Source organism: Sparus aurata, chromosome 4 (assembly GCF_900880675.1).
Source record: "Sparus aurata chromosome 4, fSpaAur1.1, whole genome shotgun sequence".
NCBI classification, from domain to species: Eukaryota; Metazoa; Chordata; class Actinopteri; order Spariformes; family Sparidae; genus Sparus; species Sparus aurata.
In genome coordinates, this window is record NC_044190.1 from 23,973,716 (window position 1) to 23,991,858 (window position 18,143).

Below are 18,143 nucleotides of genomic sequence, written 5' to 3' on the forward strand. Positions count from 1 at the left end.
TGTGCTTTGCTTTGTGCAGTAACAGAATGTTATCACTGTCGAGACCACAACTGTGCTAAATTAAATGAATCAATAATTTCTTATGCAATAAACCATCATATGTATAAAGTCAGACAAAATAAAAAATAACATGCAGGTTTTTAGTTTTTTTAGTTTTTCAAACCCTTAATGGAATGTTTTATTTAATTATACTCCTGTTTATTTTACTATACTGTTGTTTATTTTACTATACAACTGTTTATTTAACTAAACTACTACTTATTTAACTATACTACTGTTTATTTTACTATACTGCTGTTTATTTAACTATACCACTGTTTATTTAACCATACTGCTGTTTATTTAACTATACCGCTGTTTATTTTACTATACCGCTGTTTCTTTAACTATACTACTGTTTATTTCTGTAACAGACACATGGGCGAGAGACAGTCCTGTGATACCTGTTGAGTTAGACCAAAGAAACAGCCAATCACAGAATGGCTCTGTCCTGTTATAATGTCTTAATCATTCATTTAAAATCCTACACTTTGTCTGGAGACATGATGAGATTGTCAATATATTTATACAACTTGTTACAGATTCAAAATTTTTCTGGACTGATTCAAAAGCAGTTTGTTGATATAATCAGTTTTATCCTAATAACACAGTCATGTTGATGTTTTCTAAGCTGGATCTGGCCTCCTTGTCACTTAGGGTCCCAGATAAGGGAGAAAAGAACATTACCAGCATTAAAGAATGTTTAACATATATTTTATATTTTTTTAATATAAAAATATTGAAGAAAAAAATAAACATACACAATGATAGTTTATCTCCTCATCAAAAGTAAGAAGGAGGCATCTGTAAATTTAACTATTCAGTTGAAATATCTAAAAACTAAATTAATGGGCATAACATTAATCATGTGGTAGTCAAGTAATTTGTGTTTGTTGACCCGACTATTAATTTAATTCAGGCCTTGATCTAATGTACGTTTACCAGTAAACATTTTATTTAAAATAATTGCCAATAATCAGTCTTGCTTGGCACACTAAAACTGCAGTTATCACTTTTACAATCTGAAGTTGTGTCAATAAGCCTGATATAGCATGTGATTTGACGGGTGTCTTAAGTCACCCCGGGCTGCCCTTCAGCCAGAATATAATACTGTCGAACCTGGTGAGAGCATGAAGCATATTGCTGTGTGATTAATGGATAGCTGAAGGATTATTTGGATCTGTTAAAGATGAGGAGAGCAGCTGGTCTTCTAAAACACTTAAACAGATGCTGAGCAGCCACTGGGACGAAGGAACAAGGAGCGGCCTCGATGACCAGCCGTAGATGGCTGAATCATCAGTTATATATTGATTTGTATGCTGCCATCCCCACTGTCTATTATTTGTTATCAAGATGTTTGCATGTCAACACCTTCTGAGGATCAAAAGTTACTGTATTTATATATCTTAGGAGACACAAATACAGCATACGGATCCAATTAGTTTTTTCCCTCCTTGTCCTGAATAATTTTAACGGTTAAAACATACGTTGATTTAAACACATTTGAACATGCAAACAGTCTGTGGTGCAGAGCCAGGGTCAAGGTTTTTTTTTGTTTTCCCTTTTAACATTTTTTCATCCATTCTCTCTCATTCTTGACATTTATTATGTTCCTCACTGTATGAATTAATACCCACAGTCCAAAAATACAGAACAGACTGTTCTGTGTTTTATGACTTTTCTATATTTCTTAATCTTCAGTCTGTCAAACATGTTTTTTTATGACCATGATGTCAGAGCCATCTGCAAGTGTTTTGTATGTTTGTGCTGTAAAAGAGCCAATAATTGCTAAGGAGAGAAATAAAGATTCATGACGGTAGAAAGCCTGCTTAAAAGACCTGTGACTGTAGATCTGGGATCGAATCTAAGACAAGGCATTCATTTTACACAAGCCAGCTGGTGTTATAGTCAGGTTTTCATTGGTCCAAACTCTAAACTTTGATACATCAATGTGACTAAATTATTCTTTAGAACACCAACACAACGAATGCAAGAATGGGACTGAATGGGAGCTAATTTTCCATACAAGTTGTCGCTGTAAGCGCTTGTAGAAGATGTGTTGTTTGCAGTGACTGTGACTCCCCCTCCCTCACAGTAAGTGTGAAGCAGTCATCTGTGGGTTTGTGAAGCTGGAAATGCAATACTTGTGTTATGGCACAGCACCTCCATGTGTCCATGAGTCATCACTACACCTCTCTGTCACTGTTCAGTGAGTCCCCCTGTCGGGCAGGAAAGTCAAACCCTGCCACTGGCTGCAGCGACACAGTACTGTACGCTGCAGGCACAGCCAGATACTAATTAACACAGATATGGCAACTGCCAAGATGATAATGTCCTTGTCTCTGTGCATGTGTGTCTTCTCTTAAAGCGGATATGATGGATAAATGGCCTACCACTGGGCTTTTAAATGATAATTAGTCTTCACTGTTGCCATGGTCACGGGCAGAGGAGCATGTGTCAGAGAAGGCAGCGTGACCGCCGCCGCCGCCTCCTCACAAAGATGCTGAGTTAGGATGCAAGGGTTGCACACATTCACACCACAGCTCTCCCTCTGTGTCTCTGCGTATGTCGAGGGAATTAAAAAAAACATTCATTAGCAGTGCTCTCTCATCCAGGAAATGATCTGAGAGTCCGAATGACATGGTTCAGCTTAGTTTTTTTCAGCAAAAAGTGCTTCACTCACACATGGCTTCATATTGAGCATGCTTGGAAAACGCTGCTCTGTCGTGTAACAGTGTCATTTAAGGCCACAGTTCCTTTTTCACATAATTTTTGGCACCCTATGGCTCACAATTTTCCTACTTTTATCTCAAGCAATTTGCTTGTCCGATTCATAATATGTAATTACTGGTTTCCAAGCTAGAGCTGATGGCTGTGAGAGTGTGTTTCTGCAGAAACTAATTTGAGAGCTGAAGATAAAACATAAAGAAAGACGGATAAGTATGTGCAGAAACAGCTCAGAAACAGTGAGTCACATCACACAATCCTCTAAAGATAGATACAGGACTCGCACACTGTTCAGCACCTGACAAGACGACACTCTCGTTTAATGTCTCTGCCTCTCTGCTGTCTTTCTATCAGCAGGGTGTGAGGTACAACGCGTCTGTGTCAGTCTGTGTGGGATGTTGGTTTTTAGTCCCCTGTTTGGACCAAACACGGGTTGTTGACCTCCGAAAGGACAAATTGTGCTTTTGATTCTTTTACTTTTCATGGCCTGTTGTCAGCCCACACAATGAGAGAAAAACTCATTGCACAGAACAGGAGTGACAGATTTGCGATACGTCACAAATACACCTGCATGTATTGTGAGTCACAGAGTGTAAAACTTGGGACTAAATACAGAGGTTTATAAAATTATTACTTTCTTTCTTATAATTTCTATTTTTTTATTTCTATACAAATGATGAATTAACAAGACCAGAACACAGAGAGCTATCAGGAGAAATGATAAATAAATTGATGGATTTATTCACTTTATGTAAACATCAAATATCTTTTGTGTGAAGAAGACTACATAAGACCAGGTCTTTCCTGTTTTTGCACATTTAGTGTTGTTGAGACTAGTAGAGAGTAATGTGGATGGAATTATTTCACAAAAAATCACTGCAAATAATGCTAGAAAACAAGTCCTATTGAACTGGTGAGTCTAACTGACTGGTTTTATGAAAAGCGAAATCCTATTATTTTTTTTTCCTTTTTTCAACCCTGTCTCCTTGGAAATGTAAGTTTTTATTAGTGCCAAATATGGACATCTGAAAAGTAAAGCTAGTGTAAAAGTGCTTTAAGCCTGCATTCTTTCTAATAGCCAGCAGGGGGCGACTCTGTCTGATTCTGTTGTAACTTATGAGAAAATGACCCTTCTTTTCACTCGATTTATAACCTCAGTAAATATTTCTCAAATGAGTTTATTGTCTCAATCCACACTTTATGTCGTCTTTTAATACAGCATGACGAGTGATTTAGAAAGTTATGGCCTCATTTAGAGTAAAACAGAGGATGAAACAGGTGTGCTTTAGGCTGTGGCTCCTTTTCGATTGACAAGTTGCTACCACAGTGTCTCTTGGGCTCCCAGTCAGGTCCAGTCAGAATATCTACTACAGCTCCACCCTCTCGTCCAAATAAATACCCCTCTGGCTTCAAAAAAGCAATATAATGCCAAACTTAATTCTTTAAAAGGTTTACACTTTGTTTGAATATTGCTAAATTGTTTTCATTATTAAGAGAGTGTAATGATGCCTGGATTATGCTAAGAGACGTGTTCTTTAGTGAATAAAACACTCTGCCGGGGAAAGCACTCTAATGATAAATCTCAATTTCAATCTCAAAATTGATACGTTTTATTGGCATGAAAACACACAGCTCATATTGCCCAAGCAAACCAATGTCAACGAAACAAAAGCAATAAAAGTTAATAACGTACAACATATAATGATAACAGCTAAAACAACAATGACGAGAAGAAATATATGAATCTTACAAACCGTATGTCTCAAGTCCCTGCATACTTTTTCTGCATTAAAACAAACCACGATCTTTCGCTAACCATAATCTGGTTTTGCCAATTCCAACATAAGAATAAAAAAGTTGAATAATGCTGTAGTCAGTGCAAGTGGATGGAGTATTGCAAGGCTGCCTCTTTATGTTAATGTAAAAGGCAATTAATCTGCATCACGTTTCCCCTCGAAACATATCTACTTTTTTCAAATTAGTCGTATATAAACGTACTTTTGTAGGAGATGGGGCTGATATTACATAGTTCAAAGCTGAGGGAGGTTTGATTCTAGGCTACTTTAACTAACAAAAACAAGAAGTATGCTCTTAACAGCTTGGGGAAAAAAATCACGGATTGCATCTTTAACAGCTGGAGAATTGACTTTGTGAGTTTAGGCCGTAATTTGTCCAGAAATATAAACACATCTGTATATACAGAGGGAAAATTTCGGGGATGACTCACCAGTCCATATTGGGCTTTGTGCCTCTAACTATGCTAAGCTGTGCATCTTTGTCTGTTGCCCGTGGATACAAGTGGTTTCCAAATTGAAACCCTGCCATAAACGCTAATTTAGCAAAGCTCAATATGTACCGTGTAGCTGCGTACGTTCAGGTTGTCACACTTAGGGATTGATTTAGATTTCCGGGTGTTTTGGTAATGTTTAGCAAATATCTTATTAACTGTGTGTCTTTTTCAGCTTGCAGCCACCATTTTGTGCCGTTTGTTGCCACAGATTTTGAGAAATCTTAATTTTTTTTTTAAGTTTTTTTGTAATTTTTAAGACATCACCCAATCCAGATCTATGATTGTACTGAACTATATCTTTGTAACTGTTTAAGGGGAGATAAATAAGTTCTGCAGATTTTGGTGTTATCCCTACAGTCAGATTAGAATTAGATACTGTATAAGAGAACTTTTTAAAAAATCTTATCACAACGCATGATATTGTGTATTGTAAGCTTTCCTGATGACCACAGGGTTTTTCACAGTGTCAGTCGCATACTGTACACACACAGATCAAGCAGTGCTGGGGAAAGGGAGGAAAGGATGCAGAGGAACTTTGGTGTATTGAAGCAGTCCATCTGGTTGCCTCACTGGGACACTGGGACACTGTTTCATCCGGCGTGACATTTTCTAATCCAAATCATGTTTTATGCATGGCCACTGTTGGGGCACAGAGATGAGATACAGGGATTTTTTGTTGATACAAGGACTCTGAGTGCGTGTGTGTGCGTTTGGTGTGTGTGTTAGTCACCAGCCTGCTGATTCTTTAGCATAGTTTCACACTCTGCTACAGCCTCAGGTCCACTTGGTATGATGTGATGCTATTACGAAAGGGGTCCCTGAGAATGTGACTGAAATATAAACATATAACATTCTCCACAATTTGCCGTTTACCAGCAAAGACCACATTGCGGACATTAGAGGGAATCAATGGCGGGTACGCATTAGATTTAATCAATACCGGACTTGAGCCAATACGCTCATTCACTTTTCATTCTTTTCATGCAAAAGCTCTCGCACAGACAGTCTCTCCCTCGCTCTCTATCCGAGCCTGTGAGATTTGATTTTCACTCTCAATCACAGACACACACAGTCCCTTTGTTTCTCTCGCTCTCTCATTCTAAGATTTACGACTCCCCGCAAAATAAAGGTGCCACTGTTTTTGCCTCACAGCGACCTCCAAAGGATGGCCCTTTTTGTTGCGTTTAGCCACCTCACATTGCTGTCAAATAGTTTGTACAAAGACAGGTTTGAGGACATCTATCTATAAATGATGATATCATCCACTGAGCTGCGGCTAGAACGTCACGCTGCCGCAGCTAATTCGTAGAAGGCCTCAGTGAGCTGCTCCTTGCATTTTATCAGTCAGTCTATGTGTCATCAGGTTTTTCCAGTATTGTATTTTACACGGTTGTGTCTTTGTGGTTTCCTTGTTGAATTATGAAACAGTGTGGCAGCCTGGCACTCCAGTCTGAATCGAACAATCAAATGTTATCTGATTATGACGGAGATTTGGAAAGCCTTTAAGGAGCAGTTTGAATATGCAATGAAATCACAGTTTTGAAAAGGCTGGAAAGCATTTGTAGCTGCCAAATAGAGTTCAGTTTGTGTGTCTGGACACTCTCCTGAGCGAGAAGAAGGAACAATAGCTTGTTCGCCTTTTCAAGTGAATCTTTTTGTTCATTAGAAAGGCGTTCTGGTATTTGCATGACTTAAAAATCAGTTTGTTTGGTTCTGTTTGCTATTATGATCCTGCCAGCAAATGTAAACATGTTAAGTTTCCTTATACTCTCAAATCATTTGCAAATGAAAGTGGTGGTGCATACAGTTAAGCACACTAGAGCTTCATAAACCCTTTATTTCTGTCCAACATCGTGTTGCGCCATCTGATATCACCCATTCAGTCCTCTGGTATGCATAATTAAAGAGGCGAGCGTCCGCCTGATGCAGATAGGGCTTTCTTACAGCTTACACCAACTTGCTGTTGACAGGATCCCTTGGCTTGCCTCCAGTCTCCAGAAGTACAGCATGCTCTCATGTGGGATATGACGTAATGTCGATCCAGTTAGTGACTCACTCTTTTTGTCCTAATTCCCGCATTTTAAGGCGGAATATGTCAGGAGAGTTTGATGAGGCAGTACCATTTTTAAGGCTTCTCCAAATGTGGCTGAAAAATAAAGCTTTCCCTCGAATCTGGAGAACAAAATCAGCCCCTTTGAGACTTACATCACAAACGTACTGCAGGTTGGTCGTTATTAATGTGTGTTCTGGTTGTTCTTGCATACTCGTTAAGTCGGGAAATTTCACCTGATCAAAATGTAATCCTCAGTAGTCACACAAAACCTGATAACTGGCACATCACATTAACTGGACAAAGAAAAAAAACTACTGCTGAGTGTTCATAATGGAAGCCAGGTCCAAACTGAAGTGTTGTTTTAATGTTATTGTCACCACATAGGGTGAAGCAATTCTTCCCACACAGGACACACACCTGCCCAGTCGCTCGAATTTGCGTAAATTTAACTCAACATTAAACTTTTAAATTGTGTGCAGTACGTGCACCAAAGTTTGCAGGTGATATACTGATTCCTTAATTTATGTGGAAAACATATGTGTCCCAACACTGCGCATTAAAAGCATCATGTGATGTAAAGGGAACGCAGGACTTTGACCCAGTAGACAGGTGTTTACATCCAGTCAAATGTCATTGTCGACTTGGACAGCGTAACGTCAGCTTTACTGTGCCTGTTATGCGTTTATTTTTATTACCTAACTATGATGATTCTGGAGGTCAGCTGACAATGGCTCTGCTCTCCATACTGAAAGCAGACCTACTGTGCTTTTTTTTTGTTTTTTCCCTTTCTTTCAGTGTTTTATAGATTCTTGTGCATGTCAAGGATCTTGAAAGTTAGAAAGGTCTGCACCAACAGAAGCCCCTCTCTGCCGCAGAAAACACTGCTCCTGAAACTCCTCGTCAGTAGTCCCCACCTTTAATTCGGTGACTTTGTGACATCACTACGTCGCCTTGTCACATATTTGCATCATTTATGCCTAGTGGCTAATTTGACAGCTAGAAATTGATTTCACACAGCGTCTCTGTTGCGGCACTGGGTCTGGCATGTGTGAGCTGACCAATCAGAGGAGACTGGGTACTCAGGAGGCGGGCCTTAAAGAGACAGGAGCTAAAACAGCGTCTCAGAGAGAGGGGGAGTACAGTGCTGCAGTACTGGACAGTATGATATAACTGATGTGTGTTTTGAGCATTAAAGCATGTAAACCTATTCTAGTAGTAACCCAAAGCACAATGATGAACCTGAAAATGAGCATAATGTGTCTCCTTTAAAGGGAAGAATTGATGTATCACCGGTGCACAGAATTGGACTATGACAAATGCACATCACACAATTTGAAAATGTAAAGTTGTGTCAATAGCACCAGGATCGATGAGCCTGGGTTAAACAGGTGCATATTTGCCAGTACCTTGTAAAAAATGTAGTAACTTCTTTTCCAAAATGTCCATCATATGTCACAAGTTTTACTATAAAGTCAAATTTCCAGTTTACCACAGGTATTTACCACCTTATTTGCCATTAGGCTCTGCAATATCTGTGGAGTGAACTTGTGAATTTCCAACTTAATAATTTGAGGAGAACTGCCTGCAGCATGGGGTATGATTGTGTTGATACTGAGTGAGCAATGGCAGTCTTGAAGAGGAGGAGCAACCCATGCCATTTCCCAAAGTCTTGAAGTTCACAGGCATATTCTTTCGAAGGCAAATCCCCTGATTGGTGATGCATGACAGCACACAGTTGCTGCGAACCCAGTGTATCACAGGTGCATCAGCCAGGAAAAGATGAAGCCACTCATATAGTGTACACTTTAGAAAGTTTGTTTTTGTGTGTTTGGAACGGCTTCTCTGCTCTCTTTGGTTGATTTGCATGTGATATAAGCTATAGAAATACAGTAGATGCTGCTCATCAGTGGGAACATGTCCTTCATGCCTGATCAGGCTGCTGTATTATTAAGGCTATGTGCTCTGCAGCTGTGATGCAGACAGTCTGACTAAGACAGGCAGACACAAGCCAGAGATCCATTTTCACATCAGAGTGTGCCTTCCATGCCAGGACCATTATTATAATTACTGATACTGCTGGCCTCCTGTTACCAACAATAAAATGCCTCTGGGAAAACTGTACAAACTCTGGACTGGGAAAAATCGAATTTGTCGCGAGGATCTTATCATTTGCTGTTTAATGCTGTAATGGCTATTAGGCCGCAGGGAAAAGGGATAAAGAAGGAGGAAGAAAACACTCCGGTCTAGTAAGGAAGGAGAATATACGTACATTTGTCTCTGTGAAATTATATGAAAGTCAGCCTCCACTCCCACTCCTAAGTCTCCCATGACCAGGACCGAACTTCAAAGTCTTCCCTTCAGCATCAAATATTAAGCAGGGTGCTGCGCGTACACCTGTTCCTCAGTGGAGAGGCTTGTTCCATTTGCTGCCACTTTCATCACACCAGCTGATATGCAGGGCACACATCATTAACCACAGGGGGGGCTCTTTGACAGGCAGTTACATTGATTGACAGTCATCTATATATATCTCACAACCAGTTCTCAGTAACTTCTGTTGGTAATCGCTGTTTGTAAAGGGGCGACTCCACCATTTTCACGTTAAAGTGTGTTTGGAGGTCTTGGGGAGGACTGCTGCAGTGTGTGAGAAAAGAAGTATAAAGCTGATAAATACATTTATCAGATAACATGCAGCTCCCTCTGGAGCCACAAAAGACTTTAAACTACTTTTTCCACATATGCAGAAGTACTCTCTGAGAGCTGTAAACACACCTGAGGGTGGAGTTACCCTCCAATGAATCTTTATATAGAATCATGTTCTCTCTCTCTCCCCAGTTAAGTGCCTTGCTCAGGGGCTTTGGCAGAGCTGATGCTTGCTGACATCCTCAGTTTAGACGAGATGATCTGCCTAATTACAGCGCAGTCCTCCTTCTCAAATCCGAGGATAATTGCACCTACGAGGAGTGATGATGATGATGATGATGATGCGGGTGGTTTTTTTTGCTTTGGTTACTTAACACAATCATTTCACAATGGGATAAATTACAAAAACTAAAAAGAACATGGGTCTCTTAGGTTCTCTCTGAGTTTGGTGGGATAAAAACTGTTTTGTTTTTTTATTGTGTAGTGAAGTTACAATTTCATAAGTTACAGAAGAAGCAGCAGCAGTTAGTTATGTAGGAGGGACATCTAACTTTAACGCCCACTTGCAAAGATACAAACTGTTGTCAACATGCCTTTCAGTACAGTAATAGTTGAATAACAAACACTTTATTAAATAGGTTAACAGTGGAGAGCCCACATTCGACAAAGAAGTGAATAATATCCTCAAGAATATGTGACCCACTCGAGTCCTCGGTCTTCTATTTAGTTCAAACATCACAATTGGTGTGTGACACGGTGGAAGAAACTCTGTGCGACAAATCGATCTGTTCTATGAAAGTTGATTTATTTTACTGTTGACCGCTCTGTATACACTTTCTTTCTGTTTGAAACGCCTTTGTGACTTGACATTTTTCAAAGGCCAAACCATTAGAGAATGCAATCAATGTTTCATTATGTTTTCATTGAAGCAGTGGCATAAGGTTTGAATGCTGTCAGTACTGGAGAAGGATACAATTTTAGTTCTTTTTTTCTAGTATTCTAGTTTGTTCCAGTGCATTGAACGATTTACCTAAAGAAACATTTGCAATTTTTTGGTTATTATATTTCAGGCCAACAGTGTCTGTTGACAGCACGTGTTCTCAGTTGTAGGAAACATTTAAAGGTTTGAATCTTTGGCTTTCTAATATGTCACCCTTAAAAGGTGCTATTTTTAAGAAAAGTTGATTTGTGAGTCTCATTCCCAAACTCGTTACCCTGACGCTGGAATGAGACTCAAATGTCAGCTTTTCTTCCAAATAGCACATTTTAAAGTTCACAAATTAAAAAGCTAGAGATTCAGTTCTTTAGGTTTTAGATTTTTTTCTTTGTTACGGCAAGTCTGTAGTAAGTCTGTAGCAAGTCTTGCAAGCCAGTTGATTTAACAGATAAGGGCCATAAAAACCACATCCACCTTGCATTTTGGATTTTTTTACACGCTATTCTGCTTTAGGAGAAGTTGCATCACACGACTGGAGACCGCAGATTGTCCTGCCCACTAGCTATTCGATCTCAATGCCGCTATTCTCTCGCATGGATAGACACTAATAAATGTAGCCAATAAAATGCTAAGCTATGTGGATTTGACATACTTGGGCAGCTGTTGATATACCTGGAAGAACTGCCCAAGGAAATCATATGTGTGGGAAACACTTTTCTGTATAAAAAAACCCAAACATCTGGCTCATCAGGCAAGTAGTGTAAGGTAAGAAATATAAAATAAGATGTAAAGTGAGAAATCTTTAATATGAGTTGTGAGTGTGAGATCAGAATTTGTATTTTAATAACCGACCCAGCACTGCTTTTAAAATATATTAATTTAGTCATTGTTATTTATTATGCAGGCATATTGGTTTACATCTAGTTTGGTTAATTTAATACATCAGCCTTTAATTTAATGTTTTAAATTAAAGAGATTGATGTATTAAAAGAACCAAACCAAAGATTTAGCCTCAGACTTTATATAACTCATCAGAAATGTCTCTGTATCTCTTGAGTCGTCCACTCTTTTCTTCGTGGGTTACTTTGGCATTCTACCCCTGAACGCTATCAGGGATGTTTTTTTCTTTTCTTTTTACAATAAATAATTGAGGGGAAGATGCACGTATGAACTCCATAGTGACTCCAGTGTTTGACTTCTCGTCGCCTGAATAACATTCGTGCAATCCTGAATTCTATATTACAGCTCCACCACGCAGCGCAGTGTGTTTAATCTGATCAGCACATGATACAAGTCCCGACCTTGGGATAATGGAAGCACAATGCACGCTTCAACACATTACAAATGCCTCTGCAATAATAGACGTGTGTTTGTGCCTGGACTGATTTGTGTTTCCCACAGTGGTTTGGTGCATTGAATGTCCTCAATCCATGTGAATATATAATAGGGATTGGTGCGGCAAAACACAAGGATGATGAAATGCAGCAAATGCAATTTAGCCCGAGGTTGTTTTTGGTGGGGAGACAAGATGTTTTCATCTGTACCCATAGGCGACACATTCTGTTCCCCCAAATTATATTCTCAGGTTTGTTTCATATGTTTTCACTGTATTAAGATCAACAAACTAAGGCTGGGGATTACACACTTAAAACTTGAGTTGTTTGATGGAGTTGACATGAATTGACTCCTTGTAAAGCGCTGTGGTTTAACTGTCAATAGACGGGCTCCTGAATAACCCTGGGAGCACAGTGAGCGATGTGTGTGTTTGCGTGGTGACAGTGAGGGGTGGCAGACTGAGGGCGGAAGCAGATGTGTGTGAGAGAGGTTCAGAGCTGTGGCACTATCACAGGGTGCCTTTGTCTGGCTTTAGAGAGTGTTGAATTAAAAGGCTGTTAACACTAGTCTGCACAGTCGTATGCTAATGCCTCTTACTCTGCGGGAATAAATAAATTATGGGTCCAGAAAAACACATCAAAAAGTCTCTGCTTTACATGCCTCATGCAACACAGGCAAGAAAGATAGAGTATGTCAGAGAGTGTGTGTGTGTGTGTGTGTGTGTGTGGAGAGAGAGAGAGTGAGAGAGAGAGAGAGAGAGAGATGGGGGGGTTGGCACGGTGTAGAAATAGCAAAGATGGAGTATCAGAGAGGCAAGACAATGGGGAATCTCTATTCCCTTTTTTTCGCTTAAGGCTTCACACTTGATGCCGCTGAAGGTGATGCTGCACAAGAGATAACGAGAGATAGATTGGGCAGAGAGGCACAGAGCGAGATTTGGACAGAGAGGGAAGGAAGGGAGGCAAAGGGAGGGGAGGGGAGGGAGGAAGGGGGGGGGGGATTTAAAGGGCAAGAAACGGAGGGAGATTTAGATAGAGCCTACGGAGTGCGAGCGAGGGAAGAGAGCCAGCACGGAGCAGGAGCAGAGGCGGTGGATGGGAGAAGAAGAGAGAAGAGGAGAGGCATTGACTGGAAGCGTCCACATGGGAGAGAAGAAAACGGCTATTTCATGCGCTCGGCGTGCATGACTGAGGAGTGCGGCTGTCTGTCTGGATTGTTAGTCATCTGCTGCCCCTCAGCTAGAGGACGCACGAAGAAGCACAGGCAGGCTGGGGATAAAGGGCTGCGTGCAGAGGATGAACAGGCGATGTGGGCTCTCTGGCTGTGATCGCTGTCCTCAGACCCCCGTAGCCACTTGCACCGGTGCTGTTGCAGGCCGTTAGCCTCGCAGTCAGGCAGCAGCAGTCAAAGTGATTGATACAGAATGAGCTCCAAGCACTCCTCCGACTGGATCCCCTACAGGTACTGTACCACATTCCTGAGAACACAGGAAAGGGCACAGTGTTCATCATTTGAGGCAGTGTGTGTGTGTGTGCGTGTGTGTTTGTGTATGTTTGTGTGTGTTTGACAAGGAGATCAGACTGATAACGGTCACATTGAGTAGGCACAATAAAAGCAAACACAAAGGATGGAAACTGGCTTTTTTTTGTCTCTCTTTGGTGGCATGATAATCTTTTGTTGGCTAATATGAACATGTTTAGTGAAGAAATCTTGCTCTTATGTGCTGATATTTGAGACCAAGGCTGAGTACTAGAGAAAAGAAAAAAAATGCAAAAAGTGAGTCCCAGGATTTGCAGCTGCATAAACTATTGAGGTCTCAATTTAGCTCCTTATCGGTTCATGTGTAATTCTGCCTTTAGTTTGATTCAGAAATAGCGCAGCTAGGTTGGATTCAGCGGTAGTAGTTACACTGGAACGTCATGAATGTAGGATGTAGGTCATATGGCACACATTTTCTTGAAAAATCACTGTTCAAGTACCCGCGTGCAAATGCATGCATGTGTGCAAAAATCATCCGTCTTGCATGATGTTTGGAGCAAAGTGTCTGTTTGTAAAGAACAAAAGTGCGAGCTGTTATGAGCTTTTTAGCAGGGGACCCTACATCTGCTTTCATCATTTCAAGTGCAGTACTAACGCTGCTGGCTCTTTCCTCTGATTGAACACCCATTGCCATGGTTCCCCGCTTACTTTGATGCTATTGGCTCACGGTTGCTATAAGTTACGGTGGCAGTCCACGAATTTCAGAATGAGACTGCATCAGGTCGAGGGCAGAGAGTGATCTTTATCATGATTTCATTTGAAACTTCTGGAAAACAGTGTAGAAAACACACATCATCAGGTGTCATGTCAAAAATAACAGTCAGAAACAGCTTCTTATGACATCATTAAATAAAGAGAATTATTTCATGACTGGTGCAGCAATGGGAAGATGCAGTCATTGAACAATACGTGAACCACAATCCGAGGTGAGCAGTTTTACTCTTCCCGTGAAGCTGCTACGAAAAATGCATGGACCTCGGTGCAGAGTTGGAGGAGACCGCTGCACTGTGTGGCTCGCTCATCTCATTAGATGTATGCAGCACATGCGTTCACAGAAATTGACAGAATGAAGGGCACCCATCTCTCAAGCGCACACATCCTCAAAGACGCAGCAATCGTACAGTAGCTCCTCTCTGCGGGGAGCAAATTCATGAGATTTGCTTTGCAGTGTCTGAATACTCAGGCAAGTCTCTTGTTTTATATTTGTCTTACCCTGAGAGGAAAGCACAACATTGTAAGCTCTTGACAAAGAAAAGAAATGTGAAATTGGTACAAAAAATGAAAGAAAATCTTATCTGGAATGAGTTATTGTACATAAGGTGTTTAATGATCTGGATAGTATGAGTTTTCAGTGTTAAATATATGTTTCTTATTTACTTTACTTACAAGGTCATTACATTTTGGGATTGCTCTCCAGTGTTTCCAGGTGCTCCTGCAGAATCATCAGCCAATGACTGTCACGCATTAACTATTTTTAAAAAGTGTGATGAGGAGTCTCAGTGGCAGTAAAATCCGTCACTGAGTGCCAAATTCACTCATGGCTGGCAGAGTTGATGGAAAATCTGCTATTTCTGTGTCCAAATTAAACTTTTAATAGTTTCGAGTCAGAACAAATTCAGTACAGCAGCCAACATTTTTAACAATATTTTGATCAGGAGAAATCCAAATCAGTCCTGAGTTTCACAGCATCAGCTTGTCAACAGTGCTTCCTTGAACTTGATCTGCTGTTTATTGCAAATATCAACGCAATCGCCAGAGTTAATGTTAGCTAAGTATATTCGTGCAAAACCACAGTTATTTACATGTCTTTATGTTCCAACTTTACATTTGTTAAGGTTGAAATTTCAATTTCAACGCTGTGCTTCTGCTCTGGTCAAGTTTATGCACAGAAACCACTTGGTTAGGCCTGGAAAAACATCATGGTTTGGCTGAAAATACAGGTTTTGGTTGCCTTGATCACAGAAGGAGATGGTCATACTTTCTGTGAATGACTGGCAATGTCCCAAGATGTCCTTAAAAATATCCAGTGGTGTGACTCAAACTGCAGTCGGTTGTTTGGCAGCCACCCCCTCCATCTCCTGATGTGAAAGGCGGCTAATAAACATATAATGTGAACGTGATATACAGTGTTTGGTACAAATGCAAATCTTGGACGTTTGCAGGAATGTTACCTCCTAACATCACATTATATCCTGACACCCGGGCTGCAAATATAGTGATTGTGTTACAGCTAGTTATAAAATTGTTTTTTATTTATAAGAATCGAAATTTAATATACATTTTGACTTAAATCTTGGCGTACAGACATCAGAACATATGATGAGCCACAACATCTGTTTTCAAAAACATCAGATCACATAGCTCAGTGGCTTGAATATGTAATATAGATTCTCAGTTTTAATAGAAAAAGTGGTCTCCTCTAAACTTTCCCAGTGCAAGTAGTTAATAATGAATACAAGCTTTTGTTGACTAGATGTTCACAAGACTTGACAATTAAGGTCCAGTAACCACTATCTTGGCTTTATCAAGGTACCTCAGTGTGCAGATCCTTCCTTCTTCATATTTAATGTTTTCTTTGTTGTTTCATGATTGCTGTGACCTTCTCACTTCAAAGTTTTTTAAATTTCAACGCCGGCTTTCACAATTAGGTTTCAGTTGGGTTGGTTAACATGTTCCGTCATGGCTAATGGTGGTCAACTTAACGGTCATCACACAGTCCATATCCAGTTTTCATTTGCACTGCTTCACAGTGAACACGTATGTTCCTCCACCAGAACATAATATAAAACCTCCTTTAAACCTCAGCATAGGTTTGGAGCTGAACAGGAGTGACCAGAGACTCTGCAATAATGAGCTGTTTGACCTCAACAGGATCGGCTATGTCATTATCTTCCTGTCTGAAGCCTATCTGCACACTTGATTACTCTGATTGCAGACGTGGAGTGCTTTGTCTGTATTTCTAACGAGGCGTGGGTGGAAAAAATATTTCTATTGCGTTTGTGTGAGCTTTTGTTGTCCAACTAGAGTCGGTAGTGCAGTGATACAGGTAGACTGAACATCCATCCAAGCTGTGGCAGCAGGACTGACTATCCACTGTCACATTTGGGCTTTTAACAGAGGGATGAGGAGTTTAAAATGCTCATCAATCAAGCTGACAAACCAGCTGATGGCTTTATTTATCATGCACCAGTACGACTTGATGGGACATGAAAACCGCAGTTGCTTCTAAGCAAGCTGAGGGATAACAAATCAACAAGTGAAAAATGGAACATGATGAATGCAAACGTGGAAATGAATTCTGCATTGACTGAACTAAGACAAACGTAATTGCCTCGTTAACTCATTGTAAAATACACTTCTTTCACACTTGACACAAACTAGATAAAACTCACTGATATAGTCTTGGTTTGTCCTCCCACAATCACCTCTGGTTTAGTCAAAATAAATGATGTCCGACTCTCTGGCGCTTCTTTTTCCCGTCCCGCCTGCTGTTTCTTGTCCGTGAAGTCATAGTCTTGGTCATAGCTTCTGTAAATCACCTCCATACATTATCCCCCTGTTGTCAAACTGACCTCCGTCGGTCTTGGAGGTTGTGGTCAATCCTGGTTTGGTGTCCAGCCGTGTTTACTTGCCAAACTCCAACTGTGATCCAAGGTCCTGGTATAGACAAACTTCAAGGCCACTGGCTCCACCACTGACCGCTACCTGAGCCATTAACTAATTAGCGGGTATGACAGGTAGCCAAGAGCAGCACCTGTCCATCATTCTGGTGATACGCTGCCCCTCCGCTAAAAAGCCCCCCACTGTTTCTGGAGCTGCAATCGAATTCTGTCCATATTCTGCAAATTGCACCTTTTTAGAGAGCTGAAAAAACACCATCATTTTCTCCTTCATCACACATCAGCAGAAACCCCCTCCCCCTCCCCTCTTTCATCCTTTGTTCTTCTGCTGTAGCTCATTGAACAATAATTAGGAACCTCTGAGGATTCTCAGGGCTCTGAGCTGAAGAAACATCAACAAGTCGGCAGAGGACTCAAAAATGGTTTTGAGAGATATGTAAACACTGACAGCAGCAGCATGGTTTCAGTCACATCGCTCCACAAACACCAACAGGGATAACCTGGCGACACTTACACTTGAAAGACTGACGGGGCGAATGCTGTAGCTACAGTGAAGTCCCTGATGGAGTACACACAGAGTCTCTTTCATCCATTAAATACTCTCCTGGAAGGTGAAGTGTGTAGGTGAAGAACAGCTGCTGTCCGGTTGAATAATGAAGGTTAGAACCGAGTGGTGAACATACTGGAGCACATCGAGCATACGGACACTAGAGAGGTGAATCACGCAGCAGGAGTGCTTGAAAAGTTTCCGTAGAGCTTTCGACTGTTAGGCCGGTGTTGTTTTTAGTGAATGAAAGTATCGTATTCTTCAGCCGTCTCTCTGAACAATCGACGCTGTGTCAAATGTAGTCTTTGTAGGCCAAAATCATCAGTGTGCCTCAAACAGCTTCTCAATCTGTACAGCATATGACACCCACCATCACAAGACTCTGTGTGTCTCCTGCCTTTCTTGTGACAGAC

At 40.7% G+C, this 18,143-nt stretch overlaps 1 protein-coding gene across 2 annotated transcripts in view; it reads left to right on the forward strand.

Annotated features, from left to right (window-relative positions):
- The window catches only part of tub (TUB bipartite transcription factor), a 72,923-nt gene that overhangs the window by 31,316 nt on the left and 23,464 nt on the right, over positions 1-18,143 (forward strand). Inside the window, exon 1 of one of the 2 annotated variants that reach the window (XM_030413646.1) lies at positions 13,026-13,485. The exons of the other annotated variant lie outside the window; for it this stretch is intronic. Within the exon in view, the coding sequence (XP_030269506.1) occupies positions 13,448-13,485 (38 nt within the window). The 5' untranslated portion in view covers positions 13,026-13,447. Of the gene's footprint in view, positions 1-13,025; positions 13,486-18,143 lie in introns of those variants that run through there. 2 annotated transcript variants of the gene reach the window in all.